Source organism: Schistosoma haematobium, chromosome 6 (assembly GCF_000699445.3).
Source record: "Schistosoma haematobium chromosome 6, whole genome shotgun sequence".
NCBI lineage: Eukaryota > Metazoa > Platyhelminthes > Trematoda > Strigeidida > Schistosomatidae > Schistosoma > Schistosoma haematobium.
Genome location: NC_067201.1, coordinates 7782345 through 7808868, shown reverse-complemented (window position 1 = coordinate 7808868; position 26524 = coordinate 7782345). Strand labels below are relative to the sequence as shown.

Below are 26524 nucleotides of genomic sequence, written 5' to 3'. Positions count from 1 at the left end.
CTTGAAATTATCATTTGACAGAACATTCTAAAGAAATGCGTTCATATCTGGGGTTTCGTTTATAGCGTAAAGTATTGAATTACTAGAATTATCTACCGGAACAGGTGATACCAGAAATTTCTGTTGATACGTTTTTGGAGACCATTGATCGAATGAGGATGTTGACGAAATATACATACCAACTACCACTGTATACAATTATTGACTTAGTTCGTGTTAGAGAACAACAGTATAGGTCAAAAATGAGAATGAATTTAAGATACGTATACTTCATACGATTTTTACCGTCGACAAACAATAAGAGAAACGAAAGGAGGAGGAAAGCGAGAAGACGAAACTGTGTTAAGTCGCTATAATATTCATTACGAATGTTATTGTAGCTCGAAATCGATAGTGCATATGTTGTCAAAGAGACAGGAACTATGTATAATAATAAGTGACAGGCATATATTCGGGAGGAATATCAGTGTAAAAAACAGGGAAACAAAAATAAGACATGTGCGTGTGCTGAATGTCGTGATTTTCTATGAGAACAAGAGAGTAGTTATGAAAGTAAAAATGACTCAACGGTCACATCCTGTGTAAGTTATTAAGGTCCGTTCAAAAGCCAAGATGAATTACGTACGTTTTTAATAGTAATAGACACTATTAATTTAAAGCGACAGTGGTTCTACACAGTAATATAAATTATAGGGATTAATGTAGGTTGGGTGACTTCCTATCCTACTGACGACTAGCGCCTAACTTGTCTTTAGCGCTACGATATGGTTGTGTCAGCATTATATATTTTAGACAACAAAGGAAAAGTGCTCATTCATAGGAATTATCGTGGTGATGTCGAAACTAGTGCCATTGAAAAGTTTATGCCTGTTGCAATGGAGCGTGAAGAGGAAGGCAGTCTTATTCCAGTTTTACAATTAGGGGAAATAACATTCACTTATGTTAAATACAACTACTTGTATTTGGTATGCTTAACTCGCAAAAACGCCAATGTAGCAATGGTTCTTGCTTTTCTGTATAAACTCGTCAGTGTAAGTTTCTTGGTTTTCTCATCAACGCAGATATTTCTTGAATATTTTGGGGAATTCGAAGAAGAGAGTATTCGTGATAACTTTGTTATCACATACGAACTGTTAGATGAAATTATGGACTTTGGTTATCCACAGACAACTGACACAAAAATCCTTCAGGAATATATTACACAAGAGAGCCACAAACTAGAAGTGGCTCCACGTCCTCCAGTTGCTGTTACAAATGCTGTATCCTGGCGCTCGGAAAATGTAAAGTATCGAAAAAATGAAGTTTTCTTGGATGTTGTTGAGTCTGTGAATCTATTAGTATGCCCAAATTGCTTGATATTTAAAATGCTAGGTGAGCTCCACTGGCAACGTTTTGCGCAGCGAGATTGTGGGGAGCATAAAACTTCGTGTTTATCTCTCTGGAATGCCTGAGCTCCGCTTGGGAGTGAATGATAAAGTCAGATTTGAAAACATCGGACGTAAGTAGTTTGCTCGACCTTTACCGTCCAATATTTTTTTACATAGGCGATAAAGGCAAAGCTGTAGAACTGGAAGATGTGAAATTCCATCAATGTGTTAGGCTGTCAAGATTTGAAAATGATCGAACAATCTCTTTTATCCCTCCAGATGGTGAATTTGAACTTATGTCTTACAGGCTCAACACCCATGTAAGTGTTTTATTTGTCATCATTAGAAATTTTGTTTGTCCATCATGGGACTTAAATATTCACTTGATAGATTATCATTAAATTGATATCTGTGGAGATAACTATGTTTTAAAGCGTTTCGATACATGTATTCTATTCGTGTTAGCCAACGGTTTTGGTAACCTACTCGAGCAACAATTACTGTTTTAACCATATTGGTAGTTTAAAGGTGAAAGACCAATGCACCTTATCTCAGCATCGGTTCTGCGAAAAAAATCAACATTCCTGACAGGTGTAAATGTTATGCCTGGTCACCGGTCAGCGCAGATACCATCTAGTTGTTATTTTTGAAAATTACTGTATTACACAGATCATGAGTACAAATCTATAGCAGACAAAATATGTCATATATACTCCAAAACAGACATTATTGTCAATCATCGTGCAGTTTCATTATAAACAGTTAGTTTAAGGGAAATAAACTTCATATGTTCATTTGGAAATGATGTGCATCTCGAGATGTTTATTCAGGCTAGGATTTAATTATAATGGAAATGTGTGAGGAAAGGCAAACATTTGTTAAAGAAACTGGATTAATGTTACTACCATTATTTGACCTAACGTATCTCCACCATAGCATCAATTCATGAGACAATTTATTTTACGTTTTTTGTACCAAAATCTGTATTTTAAATAATTAAATTTGACGAATAATTTTTCTAGGTTTACTGACGAAAAATATGTCAACTTGGACTTACATTCTACTGTGTCAAGTCATATATTATTCTTACCCCCTATCTAAACCTATATGTAGCTTAAAGACCTTATATACGTTGATATACTGGTCGACATCCTTTTGTTGCGCAAGGGATGTTAATTATACTTAGTCTTTTAAATCAGGATAATTTAGTGAGACCTAAATGCATGGTATATGATTAAACCACTGAATCACGATTTTAAATAGAACGAAATTATAAAATGTTTTCATCAGCTTCACTATTTAAATGAAATAATTATCATTCTTCAGGTTCCCTACACTGTATCGTACATCGTTTATCATAACCTTATTATCAGTAGCCTTCACTAGGTTCGTTTATGTAATAGTCATAAAAACTGTGTATCTCTATAACCTATATATTTTATGTTAATTTCTTTTTAAATCTAGGTTAAACCTCTGATCTGGGTAGAAGCAATAATTGAGAAACATGCACATAGCCGTATGGAGTATATGGTGAAGGTAAATTCATGCATACTTTACTATTTTGATATATATTCTATATTTGTTTCTTCAAATGTTGGGGTCCAGGTACATCCAGTCGATGAGTCCCCAAACAGGACGAGACGCTCGCCCTGGATTACATGGCTATTCACCATCCAGCTCTACTTAAAATACTTTAAATTTTATGTTTAATATTGACAGTGATTAGTTTACAAGATAGTTGTTTGAAGTCCCAGTTGACATATACGAACTATCAAGACTCAGTAGGGAGTATAATATTCACAATACTAAGAAATCGTTAGATTGTATTATAAGTTCATGAAAGTGGTAAGGTATGCATGGTCAGTACAGTGTTAAACTTTTACTTTCGACTAACTCTAGTTAGGTTGTTCATAACAGCAAATTCTCAATTAGCACCTTATTTTTTAAGTAACAAACTGTTCTTTATATGAGATGAAGTTTTTGATTGTTGGAATAAATAAATACAATGTGAACTAGTGTTTGGATGCAGTCGACAGAAAACCCTGGACCCGGGTTTTGTGTTATTCGACACTCGTCAGTAAGGTGTACATGTAACCTTGAGGGAACTGATGCTCCTTAGCGGATTTGATCCCGTCTAACTCAGCTTCACGATCAGAGACGTTACTGTTATGATGGGCGGTGTCCTAAATCTGATACTGATACACGATGTGCTACGTGCTAACCCCCTACCTAACTGCTTGAGCGAGAAGACAAGAGTAGATGAGAAAGTCTATTGAGCTACCGAATAAAATGCACAAGTACTCATTTATTTACATGCAACTCTACCCCTTAGGTAATCAATCCATTTCTAGACACTTATCCTTCAGGTCGCTTTTGTTTACCAAGGATTGACCTCATTAGCCTACTTATAATTTGCTAACCATATTAGTTATCACTGATTTATCCGGGTCGCGACTGACCTGTAGGACAGATGTATTTACAATTGATTGATCACTGGGTGGTGACCAATGTCATGTGTGTCAGGTCCTTCTTAGTGCAGATCTCAGTCATACAACAGGTCAGTCGCGGCCCAGATAGACTGGTTGTAACATCTCTGACTGAAGCTAAGTCCAAGGGGGTCGCATCCACCAGTAAGCATCAGTTCCCTCAAGATTACAGGTACATTTTGCTGACGAGTGCCAAATAACACGAAACTTGGGTCCAGGGTTTCATGTCGACTACATCCAATCACCACCTTACATCTGAACATAGTGCATGCAATTTCGTGTAACGTATACTAGTAGTCACATTTTAACTTGGTCGATAGAATTCGATCTACATTGAAAAGGACCTGACAGGTATGGCATTGTTCACTTTTATTTATTTATTTGAAAATAACCATTGGTACAAAGAGGCACCAAATACATATGCTCCACACAATAACAATGGGGTTGTCAAGAGATAATGTAAGGTGCGTATAATAAAAAGAAGAACAACAACAGACAAAAATTAGTGTATTAGAATGAAATAATAATAATAATGGGAGAAACAATTCGGTTAGGAAAAATACAAACAGAAAGAATCCTTTCGTCCACTTTTGTGAAGAAAGTTACAGCAGGATCGTCATTGGCTTCTATTCGGCTAACGTCTCTAAACACTATGTTACACTATATCTAGGATCCCAACCAGGGAGTCGTGAAGGACCAACAGAAGCCAATCTTGTACAGCTTTCTCCTACACCACGTCACCACACACTGACCACCTCTCCGCTTTCTACAACCGGTCCCAGCGTCGGATAATAACGCACGACGTGGAATTCTCTGAGACGACATTCGTAAAACATGTCCAAACCACCGAAGTCGATGTTTCAAGATAGCGACACCAATCGAATTATCATCTCTGTGTCCGAACATATGACGCTGAACCTCTGCATTATTAACATGGTGTTGCTACGGGATGTCAGCAATCCTTCGGAGACAACGATGCTCAAACACAGCCGTCTAACATCAACTCGGAGAGGCTCGGTTTTACAAGCATAGAGCAAAACTGCTCTCACCGACGCGTTGTAGGTCCAACCTTTTATAACCAGATTAACATCACGAAGGCACCTTAGATGGCCCAGATTGGTATAAGCCGTTCTGGTTTTCACTATACGTGGATTGATTTCATCACTCACGCCACCACCAGCGCTTACTCAGATACACGAACTTCTCGACTTCTATCTGCTAAATACTCAGGGTAGGTGCAGATTCTGGGTCCTGCCAGTCTTGTTAAAGTATTTTGCACTTGGAAGGTGCAGGGTATATGCCATACCTAAAGACACTGACTGCCAACTGATTAAGTTCGGATTGGATGGCTTGGGTATTATCACACAGTAAGACAATATCATCCGCATACTCAAGGTCTAAAAGTCTTTCTCCAGGCATCAGGTGCACACCACTATTACCCACATCCATCAGAGCTGTTTCCAGAACGTCATCGATGACAAAGTTAAAGAGGAATGGTGAGATTAGGGAACTCTGTTTAACCCCATCGCTTGAATAGAACAGTGGAGAGAGGTGGTTATATGCCATCACTCTGCTTGAGGTGTTAGTATATAGGGCTTTTAAGATGTTAATAAGCTTCTCAGGCACACCCTTTCACGATAGACAATCCCAGAGAACAGTCCTGTCTAACGAATCGAAGGCGTCCCTAATGTTAAGAAACATGATTGTTGGCCTGTAATAAGTATGATAGTGTTCTAACATTTGATGAAGGTTGAAGATATGATCAACACATCCTTGGCCAGAACCGAAGCCAGTTTGCTCCTCGCGAGTCAATCTTTCTCGGGTTTTGGACAATCTACAAAGTATGATGGAAGCCATTAGTTTAAACGCTATCAGAAGTAGACTTATCCCCCGATAGTTGTTGCGAAAACGACGTGAATCCTCTTTAAAGATAGGAACAACTATCTACTCATTCCATGATGTTGGAACACTCTCTAATTACCATATCTTTGTAAATAACTCAGTCAGTTCCATAACCAGAAAGTCGCCACCATCTTTAAAAATGTTAGGAGGTAAGTCATCTGGGCCTGATAATTTGTGGCGCTTCAGAAGTTGAAGTTCCCTGCGGACTTCCACCTCGTTAAAGGGATCAATCTTCACTGACGATGGATGGCAGAACAGTCTGGTCAATGTTGCTGGGCCAACAGACCAGTACAACTACTCCTCAAAAAACTTCACATTGTTCAAGACGCCGGTAGATGTTTATTGATCAGCATCCCATCATCACAGATTGTTTCACTCACCCAGCGATCAATCAATTTTGCGAATAGAATATTAGTTGGCAGATGAAAGCAATGGTATAATGTGGCCAAATTTTAGTTTCCTTACGAGATTGTATCATTGACTTAAGCCCTCAAATGACTTGAAATAAAAAAAAGATTACTAGTCAGCTGATTTTTATATGAACAAAATAAGTAATAAAATGCCATAGGCGATTGGAGGAATTTGATTTGTAGGTCACTCATTCTCAACTCTATTAAGGCCTGGCTGTTAGGTCGATTTTCAGGCACTGGGTCAATGTGTTAGCCTAATAGATTCTTGGTTAATACACACTTAAAAACCATGATCATGCGAAAGCACATTGATTAGTTGAAAATGGATCAATCAACACCAATGGATGGCTTTAGAAGACGCTAAACCCCTATGTACATCTTGTATAAACGCTAACGTTTGTAAAATATATTTTACTTTTCGGACTAGCTATTCCCGTTCTTTTCCACTTTATGTTCTGGTTCGGGATTAGTTGAGTAAAGTATTGTACCTAAAAAAATGCTTTGTGATGGTAACACAACGACACGCTATCCGAATAAAATAGTATTTTTGAAGTCAAATAAGTCGACCAACATTTCCATATTAGTCGTCGTTGTAAAGAAGGCTTTCGTCCAATGAAGTAGCTAACTCTGCGATACTTATCTGTGTTGCATGAGCTTACCTTAACTGTCTGCTCGAAAAATGTTTTTGCAAATTCAAATTCTCATCCCCACAAAATATTGGGTAAATGTTTTCATATGTTTAGAGTAAATATCAACCCAGCTTGTTGACTATTTATAGGAGAATTATTGACCACTCTAAATGAAGCCTCCCAGTTATTGATAACTATTATATTTCAGTGGATATACTTATCTGACTTGTTGGTACTGAAAATCCTGAATCCAACAACGTATAGTGAACACGCAAAGACTTCTGATATAGATTCATTTGACCATAAAAATAATTTATGAATACACCGTTTTTCATATGATTTCTTTACAACCAGATTTGCATAATTTAATTTTGTGAACACATTTACAATATCATGCAGCTAGTCATTTCTTCTCAAGGCATGTTTACTTGTCACAGATCTTTGGAGAAAATCACCTCATATGTCATTTGCACTCCAATCAATTAAGTCATTGCTCGCCCTACCAATTTATATATATATATATATATATATATATATATATATATATATCCATAGTGTCTAGTTTTATAGTTGATTTGGCCTAGTAATAGTTTTCTATGTTTCTAACTCTTTCAGCTGATTTTTTTCAACACAATGGACAAGATTTCGACTTCATTAATAATCCAATAAACCGTTATCAACAAAATGAAGATTATATATATAATTTAATCTTAAGAATTGTTTACATAGTCTGAATAGTCAGAATGCTTTTAAAAAGTTCAAGTTTTGTTTTTTGGAGTGGTGGCTTATTGGTTAAAGTATTCGATTTTCAGTCGCTAGTTCAGTTTACGCAACTGGTGAGTGCCATTAGCCCTCAAACATGAAATGTACCTCAATGCATCATAGTTTAGTGTTATCAAAACTAAATTCTCTCAAGTGATGAATCCAATTATCTAAATACCTGGCTTTCGATATCCCCTTTGATGTTTAGTCTCAGTTATTTTAATTCCTTTTGGGAACTTACTACTTTTTATATTTCTCTGTTTAAGAAAATACAACAAAGGTGTCTTCCTAAATATTATTTTGAAAATATATTGTCACTTTTTGTCATCAATTTATTGTATACAAAAAGATTAAATTGCATGAGATTTTGCTATGAAATGCTCCACTAGCAGTATATATGACCAAAAGTAATCTTACACTGTTTATAATGTAACTTTGTAACCATGTACAACTTCATCTTCTAGACTTGGAGTTACAATTTTTCGGTTGCCCAAAACCCCAGAATAAGTGAATTGAGATTAGTAGTTAAAATTAGACTTTCAACCGTTTAATCACTACTGCTTTACCTCACTACAACTCACCTACAGAGTACTCAATTTTAATGCATTCTGTTTTGATAAGATGTTACTACTACCAGGCTTCCCAAACCTGAGTTGAAACCTGTGACCTATTGTATTGTGGTTAACAACCAAGTGCTCTAACCACTACGCTGAATCACCAGTACTACTTCGGCCGAACAATTGCTAATTCTTCTTTTGTTTAATTTTTCTGCTATTTTTTATAACTTAAAAGGCTAAAGCACAATTCAAACGTCGAAGTACAGCGAATCAAGTTGAAATTCATGTTCCAGTTCCGTCAGATGTTGACTCACCAAGATTTAAAACAACAATGGGTAGTGCGAAGTATGTTCCCGAGACAAACGTTGTTGTTTGGACAATACGCAGCTTTCCCGGTGGTAAAGAATACATATTAAGAGCCAGTTTTGGTTTGCCTTCTGTGGAAGGGGGTCAAGATGTGGAGTCTAGACCACCAATAACTGTGAAATTCGAAATACCATATTTCACTGTGTCTGGTTTACAGGTTTGTGATGGTATCTTTCTTACATAGAAGTACTCTAATGACATTATAAATAATTATTTTTATCCCTCTCTAGACTAAAAAAATTTATCTGTATACTCAGTGCAAAGTAAGCAGAATAAGTTTATATCTTGTGTTTGAAATCCAACCATCCAGATAATCCCTAAGCCACAACTCTTAGGTCACTGACCACTACGGTGCTTGTTACATATTAGACTGAAGGAACTATCTATAAATAATTGTTATGTTAAGGCTGTCAGATGTATCCTTTGCCTGTTTAAAACATGGTGATATCATATGGGTCCACTCTCGATGAGTCCCACATTAGGGCGAAACACCTTTTCAGTACTTTTTGGCTTTTAATGATACGTAATTGATGTCAGTTCCTTCAACAAAACTGATATTATTGAGTTTAAAATAGACTGGTGAACAGTTTCACAGAAGCATTCTGTTTTTCAAATTTGAAACCTAGATTACTTTTAATTCAACTGACTCAGTGTAATCATCTCTCCTTGAACTCGGTTGGTTTTTTGCGCTTGTATATAGTTCTTGAAAGGTAACTGGTCCATTAAAATATTTACTGTTTTATGGAATAACTACTCATTAGTAATAGGATGTTTAAAATCTCAATAATTACTTATGAACAAACTACTGAAATAATATTGCGAGTTAACTGAATTTGGAGATGCGAACCATTAGCTACGAACTAAGTCATAGTCTTAAAGTAGTGCTCTCACCTCTAAACATGGCTTTCCTCGGTTCGACCCCTGGCATTGCCGCAAGCATCTAGTCCTGAGGAGTGCTTCCTGACTATTAATGACTGATTAAGTGGAGCCCGTTGATGTTTTAAACTATTTCTAAGTTTGCAAGCTGCATTTATTGCATATCGATCTCAGTTGGCATACCACTGAAAGTCAAAGAGCTATCAGGCAGCTATTTTATGTTAGTGTGGGGTGAGATCACTAATGCTTCCACACAATCTATCCAGACGTCGAACCCAGGACCTTCATGTCTCGTGGTGAACACTTAAGCACTAGAACCGTCGGTTCGATATCCAATGGCACAATTTAAACTTCAATCGATTAGCGATATAGCCCATTGATGACTTCTGAGTAATTTCATGCTAGTAGGAAAGAGATACCCAGTACTCTCTAGTTTCCAATGGTACCCAATCTGAAATCAACATTTGATCAATTCAAAAGTCATTTAAAATGATGGATTTCGTCATATGTGTTCGATTTTTTCCATAAAATTGTTATCTGTTACGGGACTGGACTCTGAAGAGGTGACTTACATGAAGTCGCAAAATGTCATCGGGATATATTATTATTATCATGATTGTTATTATTATTATTTAGGTTCATCACTTAAAAATTATTGAAAAATCTGGTTATCACGCACTTCCATGGGTACGTTATATTACACAAAACGGTGATTATCAATTACGTACTTTATAAAGCATGAGCACAACAATCAACATGAAGATACAATGTTATTTTGTATCATTTCTAATTCTTTTTCTCTATTTCTCTTAAATTTCTCTCTTTAACTACAACTACTTCCGGTCATTTGAGTAGCAAAATTATCGTTTTATCAATTTTTCTTTCTGTTTTAATATGTGAGATCTACTTTCATCTCATTTTAACTTTTTACTTCATTCGTTCCATTTTCAACAAGTTTATTTTGAGTGGTGACGACAAAAACAACAACAACAAACAATACATCTATCCATCTTGTATAATTTTACAAATAATCTTACTATTTTGAAATTCAATCAGTTGAACCATAATTTACCACATGGCTGTGAATAATCTCTTATGCACTACTACTACTCTAAGACTACAACTATCCCCGTATTTTTTATGAAACATGTTTATATACATGATAATATTGTTATTACATTCTTATCAGTTTCTATATTTGGATTATGATTTAAACGGGGAAAATTTGTCACAGCTTTTAATACATGCACCTATCCGTTTTTTGTTCTAGTTATTTATCTGGTTTCTTTTTGAGAATGAGGGTGGGGCGGTGAAAGGCGTTTAATGTGAGATTGATATGTGTCGCTTTATTATCGGTGTATATTATGAACTTCCTTTTTTGAATACTTATACTATTTAATATACTTTTTGGTTATTTTAAATCATTACATTGGTTGCTGTATATCCATCACTCTTCATGTGTGTATGATTAGCAGAGATGTTTCCACTGAGCTACGTCGACCATGACCGAGATGTACCTACAATTGATTGATTATTCAATCGTAGCCAGAACCACTTATGTCAAGTTCTAATAGTGTTGGTTGAACTCTATTGGTCAAGTTGCCAGTGTCTCTTCAAAATAATGTAGAAATACGGCATAGGGTACTAGATAAATAGGGCAAAGTGACTAATGTGACTGTGAACCTTCGTGGACATGTGTTGTTTCTAACTCAAACCACCTGGCATAGGGTGGGAGCAAGTAAGGAGAAAGCTATGAAAAATCGGACCCAAACATTTCAGTGTTTGTCAGACTGATCCATGTCAGGTGCAGACTACTTGTTTGGGATCAATTTGGCTATAGTGACCAATGGGTAGTGATGGGTCACAATGCTCAAAATTTGTCGCATACGAAGAGAATATAACATTTAAAAAATGAGAATTCACCGTTTGAGAAGAATGTTCATAAACTGTATTGATTGAATATATGTCACATGTTAACAATAATGTGACGCTTTTGATCCTAACAGATAGCACAATCAGAGGTGATAGCATTTTCGGGCACAAAGTTATTACCTGAATGTACAAAAGAATAGTTATCAATCATGTAATCATGAAGATGTTTCTGGTAGGAAGACGTAAGCATGCTGAGAAAAATAGCACCACTACAACGTGCTTTCCAATATTTAGGGTCCAGTGTGTTCTTAGTAAGAGAACTGAAAGTCATCCTTATCAATCAATAATTTAATACAGGCTGATTCCAGCCAGTTACACTACAAGCCACTCGTTATCATGGCGGGACGATAACTTATAGATGAACCAATCAGATGGAGAATCTTGACACGACGTTTGTTTATCCATATGGCTAACCAGCATTTTGACATTATAGTGAATGCCAATTCGTGATGAAAATATCAATTCTAGTTCCTAATCCCTTACACTAATTTGTAACCCTATCTTGGATCTAATAAATGCGTAGAGTTGCTCAAGATCACTTCCGAGTCCCTATAAAAGTCGTCCATAAATCATAGTCTTGCCGATCTATCGTCACATATAAGCTCATTTCTATTCTAGTATTCATTGGTAGTTAAAAAGCTTTTAATCAATAAATTACCGATTATATATTTATATGATCTTGTTTTTTTTTACTTCGAAATAAGATAAAATCTAGAATAATTAAAATGTAAGATTCCTTCAAAAGTTTGTCTGTTAAGTGGTTAGAAAATAACATTCATCTGGTTAGTGACTTAAGTTTAATCTGATGTTACCAAAAAGAATGAATTATTTTCACTTCAAAACTACTCAAATGACCTTAAAACTAAATTTTACTTCAAACACGACTGTTATTACATTTAGTGAATAGTTAATTTCCGTATAATCAATAATTTCAGTGTAAAACATTATATGTATATATGTAGAACACTATAAAATCGATCTGATCGACACTAAGTATATCCTGGAAAAGGTAAAATATATTGATTATTTTTAAAACCTTTATTACATCCAATCGATCTTAACGATATATCAGTAGTAATGATCAGCTGAATAAAAAAAATGTGATGATAACGAATCATTAGAATTACCTATTCCTAACAAATTCGATTGTTTAAATGTGGTTGTTCTTTTTTTTTTCTATGTTAATAACAATAGGAAATAAGTTATTAGAATAGTAAATTATCAATTCCTTCTAGTATTTCGTATTGTTCATTGTATAGTGTCGGTGTAAAAATTCAATGAATTAAACATAATGAAGTTCGAGGTTTTTTTCGGTCTTAGATAGTTGGAGGCAATTCTCAAAAAGCCCCTGTTTACTCACTTTATCACTCATTATCCTTTAGAGGATTGATGCTTTCTGTGAGATTTGAACCAGTGTCAACAATCTGAGTGGATCTTCTCTAGTTAACGTCTAAGTATAGTCTATGAAATGTTAAGTCATTTAGATTAATGACTGGCACATTGTAACTAGATCAATTTAAGTTAACCAACCTTAAGGACTAGATAAACATGAGGTCACTTATTGTTCAGTAATTGGTTCATGTCATCACATAGTTAAACAGAACAACAATACCGATTTACCAAGTAATTATTATGGATAATCATTTTCTTGACAAGGTACAATCTATTCACTTATTTGACTTACTTAAAACGAATTATTATTACAACTTGGTCAATAAAAATCTAGTCAGTTTATACATCAGCAATATAATTGAAGTCGAACTAATTCGCAAATTAGAACTAGAAACTGAGACAATATAACATGTTAGCTTGTCATTCCAGTACATGGAATATCCCTGTAAATACATATTTTAATTGCCTTAATATCTCAACTAACAGTTGATGACATATTTTCCTCATTGGTCGATAAAGTTTACCGTATTATATCTATTGATTGTCAAATGACCTAAGCATCAAACTTCTAATTCAGTATGTTGATTTCAGTATATTTACTAGTTAAGAACCAACGTACTTTAAAATCTATCAGAAGTCAACATGTCTAACTGCTTCTTATTTAGACATGAATCCAGAGATTTTAGGTTTTATGCCAAAAAAATTTCCTTATTGTTTACACTGCGAATTGATAATAACTAAATAACCATTGAAAACTGGGAATCACCAAACAACAGTTTCGACTAATATATGAATTTTCAGCAGTGGGCTTCCTAAACTCTGACTAGAATTGAAATTATGAACTTCACCACTGGGGTGGCGTTGATCATTTTACATATTTTGCACCAACCAACTATCAATATCGTGTAACCATCCTTCATTGCCATTGATGGACGAATGCCTCACAATTGACATAGTTGAACGCAATAGGCCATAGTAACTCACTGGAACTCGATGAATTACCACTCAAAATTAGTCAGTAATGAGAATTTCTGAGTTGATATTCAATGTTTAAAAACTGAAGAAAGTTTCAGTTACATTGTAAGTTAATTTGTGTTGTACAGTAATATCGATCAGTCTATTATTATAAATCAAAACCGTAGAAGTTTTCTTTTTAGTAAAATACTTGGAGAATTGCCTTACAATTTTTTTTACATATTTTGTATAAAAGCAGTCCGTGATATACATGTATATCACACAGCCAATAGGCTGATAGCTTTGTTTATTAAAAGTTGTGAGCTCAGATATTGATTTGCCCAATGGTGAACGTATCAGTTTGGTCACCATATTCATCATTTTAAGAATTTTTATTCTATCAACTGAGCAATCAGTACACAGAAGATTGAAGTGATTAAATTGAAAAAAACCTATGAACTAGTTTATATCGTCTTTACTATGGAATTAAATTTTTCCATTGTTGATACTCAAAATTAACTTTTGATCATTTTTGTGTGACATCTTTTGTGTATTATTGGAATATCACAAGTTATTTGAGAAATATAGAATGTAGCTAGTATTGGAATCTAGGTCACAGGTTTTGTACCGTTTGAGATTCATCAGTTGGATGTATCTACCATATTCAATTGTTGATGTTTACACTGCGACTCAAACCTAATGCCAGTTACTCTAAACGATGACACAATCCACACTGAGCTACTAAGTCCAGATAGCCACTATCTTGTCCAATGAATATGATTTTTATATCATTATCAGTGTGATCTTGAATTATGGACAATGGGCTGTTGTTAATTATCCTAACAATGATTAATACGCATAGACAACCTAAGATAACAAAAACGCAAATAGGACGAGAGAAATCGATACTCTGTACATAACGTTTGGCCCCGAACGAAGAGGAAGAACAAAAGACCAATGATCACCAGTTCAAAATCGTTTTTATATTTCAAACAGACTTAGTTTCTATACAAACAAATCAGAGTACATTGAACCATAATGTAAAAAACAACAAGTATCCAAATTGGCTTATTGTAAGGTGGTATGTAATAATATTCGTAATCTTTCCTACTCAGTACACTAAAAAAAGACAGACATGGATCGTCAATTCTTTCCAATTTTCCTATCTATCTGACTTATTAGAGGATAAATCTTAATAAGAAATAAATGTCATTCATAAAACATTTATAATAACTGGAGAATAGTGGATGGTTATTTAGTTCACTTTTGAAACTCTTCAACAGTACACATTTATGGCTACCCTTATCTTAAAACTAGATTCATTGAATAGATTCCCTCCATTTCTTACCATTTCAATACTACTCACTTCATACTTAAATTCTAAGTAATACACATGACATTCAATGAACGAATAAACATTTGGTTTTCCAAACACTTTACTTTCATTGGTGATTGTATAATAGTTCAATTTAAGAAAAAAATTAAAACTAACTGTTAAGTAGTATAATTATTGAAATTGTCATGGAAATTAAATAAAAGAATAATATAGTACAATACTTGGTTAAATCAATCATTTATAGGGCGTATATTAAGGCATATCTTTATTATTCTTGGAAGAGTTCTGTGTTCAGTCATAATTGGATAATGAACAATGAGGAACCGTATAGTTTTTATATATTGATATATACGTATATTTATTGAGTAAATGTTTAATATAGTTTCTCTTTTCTGTCAGTGTGTCTGTGTATAATGCACCTTTTTTTAATATGTGGATCATTTGAATATAATTTAACACCCACACATATATACACACACACCTAAATACATATATATACACTTACAAACACATATTTGCATGTGCTCACACATATATTAGAAAAGTGTACAACGTACACACGACCAATTTTTTAGTACCGTACTGTACAATAATACAGTAATCTTTGTAAATCTTAGCTAAACATAACCATAAATGAATAATTCTGAAATCATTAAAGCAAATAATGACATAACAACAATAAAACATAAAAAACATGGAAAATTTAGTCGTTTCTTTTCACATTTTAAACATAAATCACATCATGATCATGAATTGAAAATGAAAACAGTAACACCTTCACCTATATTACCAATATGTTCTATGAATCCTGAATCATTAGAGACTATATCATCTATAAATCCTAATTCACATGGTTGTTCAACAATTTCTAATTGGTTTACTGGTAAAAATAAAGAAAATGTTCATGATAAACGATCAAGTGTAAAACGGAGAAAATATGAAGAAATTCAAGGAAATGTAGTAGTAAGTTTAATTGAATTCTCTATTTTTTGTTTATTGTTCATTATTTTTGTCTGTTATAATTTGTCGTTTGAATTCTTATTGTCTTGGCTTTTTTTAATGCTACTTTTTATATCTGATCGTCACTGATTGTTATGTCGGAAACACTTATCAATTATACTCGGAACGAGGGACCTCTGCAATTCACACGAAGCGAAAGTAAGAACACAAAGACTGGTATAAGTGATGATTTGTTAACTCCAAAACACGACGACGACGACGACAACGATTCTAGTAGAAAATACACTCATTTATATATTGATTGTACACCCATTTTGATTAATAATTAGGATTAGATCACATATATGAAAAATACTTTGAGTCAAAACGGAAATAATCTTGAACCAAAACTCATAATGAGTAAATCAATCGAAAATTGACTTTTCTTTCCATCATATGATTGTCAAAAAAGGAGTAATAAAGATGGAGAGAAAGAAACCAGTTCACTTGAGTATTATTTATGTTCAGTATAGGATTTTATAGAAGTTATAGAATTTTTATAATTTTTAAATTTCAGTTAGACAATCATTGAAAATAAGGAAACATTGAGCAAATGTTTCGTCCTAGTATAGGACTCCTCGACAGTGTTCACTCACAATTCCTCAACCGGGAATTGGACCCAAGGCCTCTGATTTCGTGTACGAACTCTTAACCTCTAGACCATTTATCCGGTACCCAACCGTGTTAATGTTTAACTTCAAGCAATTCAAGATGTATTGTGCAACCATTAAACGTTGCCTATGTTGGATAACTGTTTCATACTCGATAGGATTGAACTTTAGTGGTCATGGTTATTTACTAGAACTTCAGGACTTGTTTCTTGAAGTTAGTCACTAATGAGTAAGTGATTATTCAAGTATAGGGTTTTGCGGAAATTATGGGATTAGTTATTTGTCAAAAAGCTGTCATCATTGATTATTTACAAAAACTATTTTTCTCTAACTTGAAAAAGTTTGTTATCATGTTCCCAGTAGTCAACATACTGTACTGGCTTAAGGATTAAAGTAGTTAGCTTTTAATGAGATCATGTTCTCTACATTGGCTAATCATTTACCACCATCACTACTACTAATAATGATATTAGTACTAATACTGACACCACTATTTTCGTCATGACCAATACATGTCACTGTGCTGATGTGGTGTGGCAACTTGGGGTAATGCATATCGATGCTGGGTTCTTACGTTATGTATGATTGATTGAGGTTTAAACATCTCTATGTCCACTTCAATAGCTTTCGACCTCCCAAGGTAATATTATTAACCTCCACACCTAGTGTATAGCTCAGAGTGTTGGTAAATAAAAGTATGCTTGTCAAATATCGATAGTAGTAAGTGTTTAAGTTATCTCAGAAAGTAAAATTTCTTACCAGTTAGGTTAATTATTACTTAGTACTCTTCAAATCCTATAAATGAATTTCGTAACTTCGTCACAATTTTTTATTTAACGTTCTATTACTGAAACAGAATATTACGAAAGCTTCCTTGGGAGGTGTGAAATTTAAATCATACAAATAAATATAAACATCATACCTGTCAAACGAGTTGATAACCAACTGGATTTAATAAATCAGTGGATAACGGGTTCGCGTTATAAGAGAAAGGTACTGGTATGATATTATTACAATATTGGTGTATCCAACTGACGAGTCCTAAATTGAATAGGACACGTCTCTGGGATTGTACCTCTAGCTATAATCCATCTATCCTAAGTATATTTAACAAAATACATTATAACTCATTTAGTATTCTATATATTTACCAGGGTATCTAAGCTTATTGTAAAAACTTTCGAAAATTATTGGAAAGACAAACAATTATGAAGTCAGTTTATCATATCACTTGTTGACAACTAGAATTTTTGTGCTAAAATATCAAAACGCTAATCCTTCAAATGAAACAGTAATATACTGACTTATCAAAACGACTAAACAGTTTAGCACAAATATAAAAAAATCAATAAGCAAAACAAAAAACAGACAATGATATAATACATAGGAATCCGAATAAATTGAACCAAAACGTTTTTAATAGATTTATCCAGTTGATTGAAATCATGAACCGATTGATGTTAGACCACCTTTGGAAACCTGGAGGCACTGGACGACCGTTTCGTCCTATTGTGTAACTCCTCAGCAGTGCGCATCCACGATCCCGCACCCCGTGAGTTTCGAACCCAGGGCCTTCGGTCTCGCATTCGAACGCCTGACCTACTGGACCACTGAGCCAGCATCCAATGGGTATAGTGTCTAACATCAACCAATCCATGAAAATGCACGACCATCTTCCATTGTACTGAGGTAGATACCTGTCTCTACCCGACATGGATTAGCTCCACTGGTCACGGCTTCTCACTAGAAATCCGAGAATCTCCTCACGAAGCTAGTCACTAGTGAGCACATCTTAATTACTAGTATAGGGGTTGTGGAAATTATTAAGTTTTTGATTGAGATCAATCGGTTCATGATCTCAGTCAAAAACTTAATAATCTCCACAACCCCCATACTAGTTATCCAGTTGATTTTGATTCAAATTGAATAACTTTTATAGGCTCTCACTTTAATAACGATCATTTACCCATTACTCACTAATTTCAGAAATTTTTTTTCAAAGTTCTGTTAGAAGCTATAACAGATAAATATCCTGGATACTGTGTGTGGTTCTAGTTCCATACAGCTAAAGAGTCTGTCAAACTATTCGTTCTAATCTTGACGAATATTCGTATTAATTATGAAAGAAATAGTTGTCTGATGTTTTCTAGCCTTCATTAGTTCTTTAGTTGATACTAAACTGTTATGCTTCAAATAGGAAATAGTTCCAATTTATAGTAGTTTTTATTTTCCTGTTATTGGCTTTAAAAACTTCAACTGATCAGTTGGTTTTAGTATATATTCATTCTGAGTGGATTGTTTAGATATATTTAGTGAAATTAAAAATATATATATATTTGTATAGTAGCTAGTAATGACACATCAATACAAGGATGTACTTATATCCAGTTGATAAGTCCCATGTAGGACGAAGTGCTTGTCATATTTTTTTCCATAATTAGTTTTTATCAACATTTAGTTAAAATTAGTTTTATCAGAATGGGTTTTGTGGAGATTTTAGAAATTTCACTGGTTGAAATCATGAGTCAATTGAAGATAGACCACCATGGAAAACCTGGAAGCACTGAACGGCCATTTCATCCTGGTATAGGACTCCTCAGCAGTGCGCATCCACGATCCCACACTCCGCAGGATTCGAACCCAGGACCTACTGGTCTCGTGTGCTAGCACTTAACCATTAGACCACTGAGCCGGCATCCAACGGTGTTAATGTCTAACTTCAACCAATCCACGAAGTTGCGTCACCGTACACCATTGTCATCAGTGAGCTAATATCTCACAACAAACCTGGTTGAACTCCACTGGTAACGGCTTCTCATTAGAACTCCAAGAGTGTTTCCAGGTTTTCCATGTTGGTCTAACTCCAATTGACTCATGATTTCAATCAGTGAAAATTAGTTTTTTTCAAAAAAAGAAGATAAACATTTTACATATTTAATTGAAGCAGACTAGTTCATTTTAAATTATATTATGATAGGCAAGGTTATAATTGATTGAAGTACAAATGACAATACAAAACTATATTTCTCTTCAAACGCTTATGACATTTAATTGTATTTTAACAAGGAGTTATAGTATAAATAAGCAAATTAGTTATATATATATATACCATTGATTTATTGATTAATTCATATCATCAAGTACTTTTCAGTGATTAATTTCATTTAAATTTAATTAGTGATTATCGATTTAAAATAAATCGTTGAAAAATCAATATATTTGAAATATTGTTTTAATTTAATTTCAATGTTGAATAAATCTTTATCTACAATCTTATTTACAACTCTTATTTTGTGTTGCTTAATTCATCCATCACATTTCGGTAACAATGAGCAGGGTTTATTTTTTTCTTGATTAGTTCAAAAGATATATTTAGTATGATGGTAAGATGGTGGAGAAGATTCGTAGCTCAGGTAGGTGAATTTGATGGAGTTTTGTTCTTTGAGTTGGATGGTTTGGTTGTGGAGCTTTCATCGTTCTTCTGAACGATATCATCAACATAAACTTCAGATAGAAGTCGTTCACAAGAAGGATGAAAGCTCCATGACCAAATCATCCAGCGCAGAGAACAAAACTCCATTAAAATTAGTATGATGATGAGCCATAAGGATCTATAAAATAAAGCCCAGATGATAAGAATTACACAGCTGCACCATCATAAAATTGATATATTTATTCTACTAGTATTGACCATTACCAGAAAGCAACAAAATTCCATATTGTGACTAAGTTTTTGGTTGATTATTTAATGATGAATATTGACGTGTCTTTTATGCATTCAAGTAAACCGATTTATTTTAATTTCTCTCAAACAGAAAACAATTTTCAGTGTAGGATTATGGAGATTGTTGAATTTTATTGTTTTTATAAACTGATCTATGTTACACATTTAAAAAATTCACGGTTTGATTCCCGATTGGTGTTGTAGTGGATAATCATCGTTGAGGAGTCTCATACTAGAATGAAACGGTTGTCCAATGGTTCCACATCTAAACGGTGGTATATATATATATATATATATATATATATATATATATACGCATGTTTAATTATTGACTGCAAGATTCCAATACCATCTGATTAAAACACTACATTGATTGACATGTAGATGGTAACGTTAGCAAAAAGGGAAGTATATATATATGTATGAGAAATATTTTTCGTACTCAATCAAACTGTTGTTTGGCATTATTATCGTGTTACTCATTGTATTCAATATTATTCTCTACTTTGAAACATTAAAACTGCTCTCCTATAGAGTTGAGATTAAAAGCAACTCATTGGCTATTTGACTGAAAGCATTAATGAAATACATAGTTCTTAATTTGTTTGAAATAGTAATGCGATTTTAAACAGTAGCATTTATATCATATGAATGTTCTGATTGTTTTTTTTTCTGTTTCATCAAAAGGTAATCATTGAAATAGGTACCGAATCGCTTACATTTCAGAAGTAATTGAAAGTTTCTTTTTTTTACCATTTACCATGGTTACACATAAGGCCCGTGACGATTATAGATACCATTTGAATGAAATGATTGACAGTCTTCAGGGTTATACTATGAAAAAATATATGGGGAGGTGAATAACATTCGTGAAATCTCTATAATTTTTCTAAAAAATTATCGAGTAATGCATAAATGTTGTTAAATATATTTAGGTTTCCCTCTCAGTATAAATCAAGAATTGATCTCAGCAAGACCACCATTGAAAATTTTGAAGTACTGGACAGCTGTTTCGTCCTAGCATGGGACTCCTCAATGGTACACATCCTTGACTAACTTCTTAATAAAAATAAACCTATCTGTTACAATCAACAAATTACAAAGTGACACAGTGTCTTTAAAGATAAGCATACTGATCAACAATAACAGAATAATTCAAACCCATCTTAGTAGCAATGTAAACAAAACACCCGTTGCATAAGTTAGTGTCTGTCTGAACTTCGTAAATCAATGGATAACACGTTATACATTTAAGGCAAAAAGTCCCGAGCTCAAGTTCTAATGTTAAAATTAACACTGGGGTATGGTAGGTACATCCAGCTGCTCAGTTTCAAATAAGATGAAACGCATGTGGATTCCACAGCTAACTTCAATCTATGGATTCTATAAATGAACTTTAATGCTCATAGAAAAATTAATATTTAATATTCTACTATAAAACTAATGAATCTTTTAATTATTATGGTATTATGTATAATGTCCTAAAAAGTTATGTAAATCCATTTACTATTTTCAATATTATCTGGTTGAAACATTGAAATCATCGGATGTTCTATTTTTAATGAATATTAAGACAAATTGGGCGCCAAGTATAAAGAAGACATCATATATGAAAATTATATTTGAATTAATCTCAACGATTGAAATTTAAATCATTCCGATGTTTCGTCCAGAAAACATGTCTGGACTTCTTCAGGGTAATCATCAAAATCAAAATCATCAAAGAAATATAAAATGTTTAACCATCAAATTAAATCAAATCTGTACTGTGCTAATCTAATCATATTTAGATGTTGAGTCAGCTAGATGTAGATAATATGAAAAGTTCACAATGACTGAATGGATTGTGTGTATGTGTGTGTATCTGTAAGATTAAGTTAATAATAGTTGATAATCTATGTTAAATTTGTTTTTGTATGAAGGAAAAAATAAAAGTGCAAGTTGAAGGTTGAAAAAATTGTTTCTGAATAACCGATGTCCATGTAAAATAAGAATCATCAAATACATAATTGTATTGTTAAACAAAACTCACATCAATTTCAGTCAGAATAACAATGCATGTACAATAAACAAGTTGGATAGGTCTAATTACTTGTTAACGAATATTTGCCATATAGTTGCTAGTTGAATACATGTAACGTTATCGCTGACCTATTCTTAAGTTTCTTTGGATCAGTCGAGGATTTGGGACACATTTTTCAAACATTGTTTGTGTTCCTTCAACCTCACATTCAATTGTCTGGAAGTTTTTCTCACATAAGCTGCATTACAATTATGACAGTTGATCTCATAGACAATATTCTGTTGTTCTTCCTTTGGGAACCTATCCTTAACTTTCACTAATGGTGATCTTATGGTGTCACAAGCACGAAAATACACTCTTATATCATGTTTGTTTAGAATCCTCTTGATTTCTTCTAATGTTTCATTACGGTATGGAATGACCACGGTGGACTTCCAATTTTTCGGTATACATCCTACTTTAGTTTTTTTTTCATTTCTAATAATCTCCATTAAATACTCTTTGAGGTAGCTTTTATCCCTAAGTGTAGATAAAACTCTATTCAATTCAACCTGTTGGTGCTCTTTATTTGTAACGAGACTATTACTTCACAAAAAGTATGGTTACGGTATGTACATGACATTTTTATTATCATTAAACGGAATGGTTTAGAAAAATTGTTCGCGAAAATATAAACAGCGTTTCGGAGAACATTAAGCTAACAAAGGAAATAGAATCTAATGACCACAAACTAGCGTTTCTTGATTGTTTGGTTGAACGAAGACAATAATAAGTTGAAAATAAATGTATTCAGAAAATCAACACATTCTGAGAGATACTTAGATTATATCAGTTTAGGTGTTGTAGAGAATGTTAAGTTTTTTGATTGAAATCATGAGTCAATTGAAGTTAAACCACCATGGAAAACCTGGGGGCACTGGATGGCCGTTTCGTCCTAGTATGGGACATTTCAGCAGTGCGCATCCACGATCCCGCACCTCGTGAGCTTCGAATCCAGGATCTATCATTCTCGTGCCAGGCGCTTAACTAACTAGACCACTGAGCCAGCATTCAATGGCGTTAATGTGTAACCTCAACCAATCCATGAAATCGCGCGACCATCTTCCATTACACTAAGGTAGACATTTGTTTCTACACGACACGGATTAGCTCCACTGGTCACGGCTTCTCACCAGAACTCCGGAAATGTTCTCACGAATGGATGCGCACTGCCGAGGAGTCCCATACTAGGACGAAACGACCGTCCAGTGCTTTCAGCTTCAATTGACTCATGATTTCAATCAAAAAAACTTAGATTATAGTTCGGCTCATGGTTCTTATTTTTTACGAAAGTCACAGTTGCAAAAAATATAATTAACAGAAGTATTAACCTCGTTACAATTTTTTCAACCTTCAACTTGCACTTTTATTTTTTCTTCAAATAAAAACAAATTTAACACCGATTATCAACTATTAATAACTCAATCTTACACATACGCACACGCACACACACGCACACAATCCATTCATTCATTTATTCTCACATTGTGAAATTTTCACATGATTCTCATTTAATTGACTGATATGATTCTAATTACTAAGGTCAACATTCAAATATAATTGGCTTAGCACAATATAGAATTGATTTAATTTGATTGTTAAACACTATACATTTCCTTAATGATTTTGATTTTGATTATTACCCTGAAGAGGTGCAGACATGTTTGCTGGACGAAACATTGGAATGATTTAAATTTCAATCGTTGAGATTAATTCAAATATAACTTTCATATATGATGTCTTCTTTATACTTGGCGCCCAATTCTTGTCAAATTTTTCGTTCTAATATTGACGAATATTCGTATAAATTATGACAAATATGTTTTTAAAAAAATATACAATTTATGTAAGATACGTATACTGAGATGGTGGAGAAGATTCGTAGCTCAGTTGAATGATTTTGATGGAGTTTTGTTCTCTGAGCTCAGAGAACAAAACTCCATCAAAAAGATACGTATATCTTTGTGTAGTAAAAATTTTCTATTATTCGACTGAAAAAATTATGTCGATGACTTTGTCGAATTTTTAAGCAGAGGTGGATGATGGTTGGCAATGGAATCCAAGATGCATGTTATTTTTTTCTTATTTATGACTTTTCACCTGGATTTCAGAATTGATTTTCATTCCAGGACTCAAAATCGGTTACGGAGTGATCATCAACTCTGGGATACATGCATATCCAGCTTCCAAGTCCCAAATAGGATTGAACGTGTGCCATCTTTCGACTCTCCTTATAATGCTTGTGATTTAATGACAATACCAAGGAAACCCTCATAGGATGCACATGTGCCATTAAGAGGCTAATCAATTGTACTCTTAAATATCAATGGGAAGATTCAAACAACCAATGTATATGATTTCCATGAATATTCCACCGATATCACAAAAGTAATGGAAACATTAATCCAAATGTGAATGATTACATAGATCAGAGTAATAAATAGAAAAAGTATGGATCAAACAACCGTACAGTGTCTAAATAAAACATTCATTGATAATATTGTTTGACTGAATAACTTCAAAAATAGTTTACTGAATAGAAAGAATCTCACTATTGTGTTAAATGAATCAAGGTTTATTCATTTTAGCAATCTATTTATCACTGTCTATGTTTAATTCGTCCACAATTAATTCCATAAATTTCATTCTTTAAAATTCTAGTTGACTGCCGATAATTTCTCACAAAATGTCAAAAAACAAATCTTTATGTTCTATCTGTGACTTGAGATTCGACTAATTTAAAACACCAAATGAATGAATCATATTGGAGCTCTTCGTTTTATATGTGTTTTTCATTATGATGTGCGATATTCAAGACATATACTGATAGACAAACTTCGTATATTCAACCCCTTAACCGGCTACTGAATGAGGATATTAACAGTAAAGAAAGTTTATTGGGCTTAACCGGATTCAATTCATATATATATCCCTTAGAAAGTGGAGTCATTTCGTGCTCAATACCATTCACTTATTGGTTAGGAAATTTTTGATTTTTTCACTCTGTCATTTTTATAGCATGAGTACTGGCATAAGTAGTTTGTGACTACTGAACTTTCTTGTTTACATAATAATAGACCGATCTTAGATAACTGAAAATCGAGAAACAATAGTATGGGATTTCTCAGAAGTGTACATCTAAAGTCTCATTAGGGATCGAACTCAAGAACTTTGCATCTCGAGTCAAACTCTCAACCTTTAGATAGTTTAATCAACGTCCAATTGGTTAAATTTCTAACTTCAGTCATTTCTCGTTATTAATGCAGGCATGAGGCAGTTATTCATCAATAACATTTGAAGATTGTTACGCAGTATTCAGAATTCGTTGAACTTAGATATATATACCATTATCAGAATGGGTTTTGTGGAGATTTTAGAAATTTCACTGGTTGAAATCATGAGTCAATTAAAGATAGACCACCATGGAAAACGCGGAATCATTGAACGGCCATTTCGTTCTGGTATGGGACTCCTCAGCAGTGCGCATCCACGATCCCACACTCCGCAGGATTCGAACCCAGGACCTACTGGTCTCGCGTGCTAGCACTTAACCATTAGACCACTGAGCCGGCATCCAACGGTGTTAATGTCTGATTTCAACCAATCCACGAAGTTGCGTCACCGCACACCATTGTCATCAGTGAGCTAATATCTCACAACAAACCTGGTTGAACTCCACTGGTAACGACTTCTCACTAGAACTCCGGGAGTGTCTCCTGAAGTCAGTCACTAGTGAGCAGGTGATTATTATTGAATGTCGATTCATTTTGGCTATTTCCCGTTCAATTTCATTAGAATTTTAGTTTTCTGAAGTGGATAGATAACGTGATTTTAAGTGATAATTGATCTTTCAATTTCTCAACGTTATTCACCAATTTTTAGTCTATGTGTTCTGATTAATTGATGAATTGTCTTATGGTGTTTTTGAACGATTGTTCAACTTGATAGTATTTACTCCTTATAAACTTTTCACGCTAAAAACCATATAATACTTAAGACCTAATCATATATATTAAGTTTGTAGAGTGACGGCTCAGTAGTCTAGAGGTTAAGCGTTTACACACGAGACAGAAGGTCCTGGGTTCAATTACCATGTATGATATTGTGAATGCACACTGTTAAGGTGTCTTATACTGGGATGAAACGGTTGTCCAGTAAT

General features: G+C 33.9%; 2 protein-coding genes across 3 annotated transcripts in view; both read left to right on the top strand.

Annotated features, from left to right (window-relative positions):
* Window positions 1–738: 738 nt before the first annotated feature.
* Window positions 739–12281, top strand: AP1M1_1 (AP-1 complex subunit mu-1). Of its 2 annotated transcripts, XM_051216774.1 has the most exons (6): window positions 739–1337; window positions 1372–1498; window positions 1545–1687; window positions 2832–2903; window positions 8349–8636; window positions 9992–10758. In XM_051216774.1, the coding sequence occupies exons 1-6, from the start codon at window positions 765–767 to the stop codon at window positions 10088–10090; spliced, it is 1302 nt and encodes a 433-aa protein (XP_051065387.1). In that variant the 5' UTR covers window positions 739–764; the 3' UTR covers window positions 10091–10758. The 2 variants fall into 2 exon arrangements, with proteins under 2 accessions (XP_051065387.1, XP_051065386.1); XM_051216773.1 differs by having other exon boundaries at window positions 2832–7630; window positions 8349–12281.
* Window positions 12282–15537: 3256 nt separating this feature from the next.
* Window positions 15538–26524, top strand: part of MS3_00008431 (uncharacterized protein) — a 105257-nt gene continuing 94270 nt past the window's right edge. The window contains exon 1 of the mRNA XM_051216772.1: window positions 15538–15932. Coding sequence (XP_051065385.1) covers window positions 15603–15932 — 330 coding nt within the window. The 5' untranslated portion in view covers window positions 15538–15602. The remainder of the gene's footprint in view (window positions 15933–26524) is intronic.

Excerpts from the sequence above, each read along its gene's own strand:
- AP1M1_1 (XM_051216774.1), top strand. The coding sequence starts at position 765 with ATGGTTGTGTCAGCATTATATATTTTAGACAACAAAGGAAAAGTGCTC. Across the intron at positions 1,338-1,371 it reads TTGAGTCTGTGAATCTATTA|GTGAGCTCCACTGGCAACGT; the intron begins GTATGCCCAAAT and ends TTAAAATGCTAG. Across the intron at positions 1,499-1,544 it reads CAGATTTGAAAACATCGGAC|GCGATAAAGGCAAAGCTGTA; the intron begins GTAAGTAGTTTG and ends TTTTTTACATAG.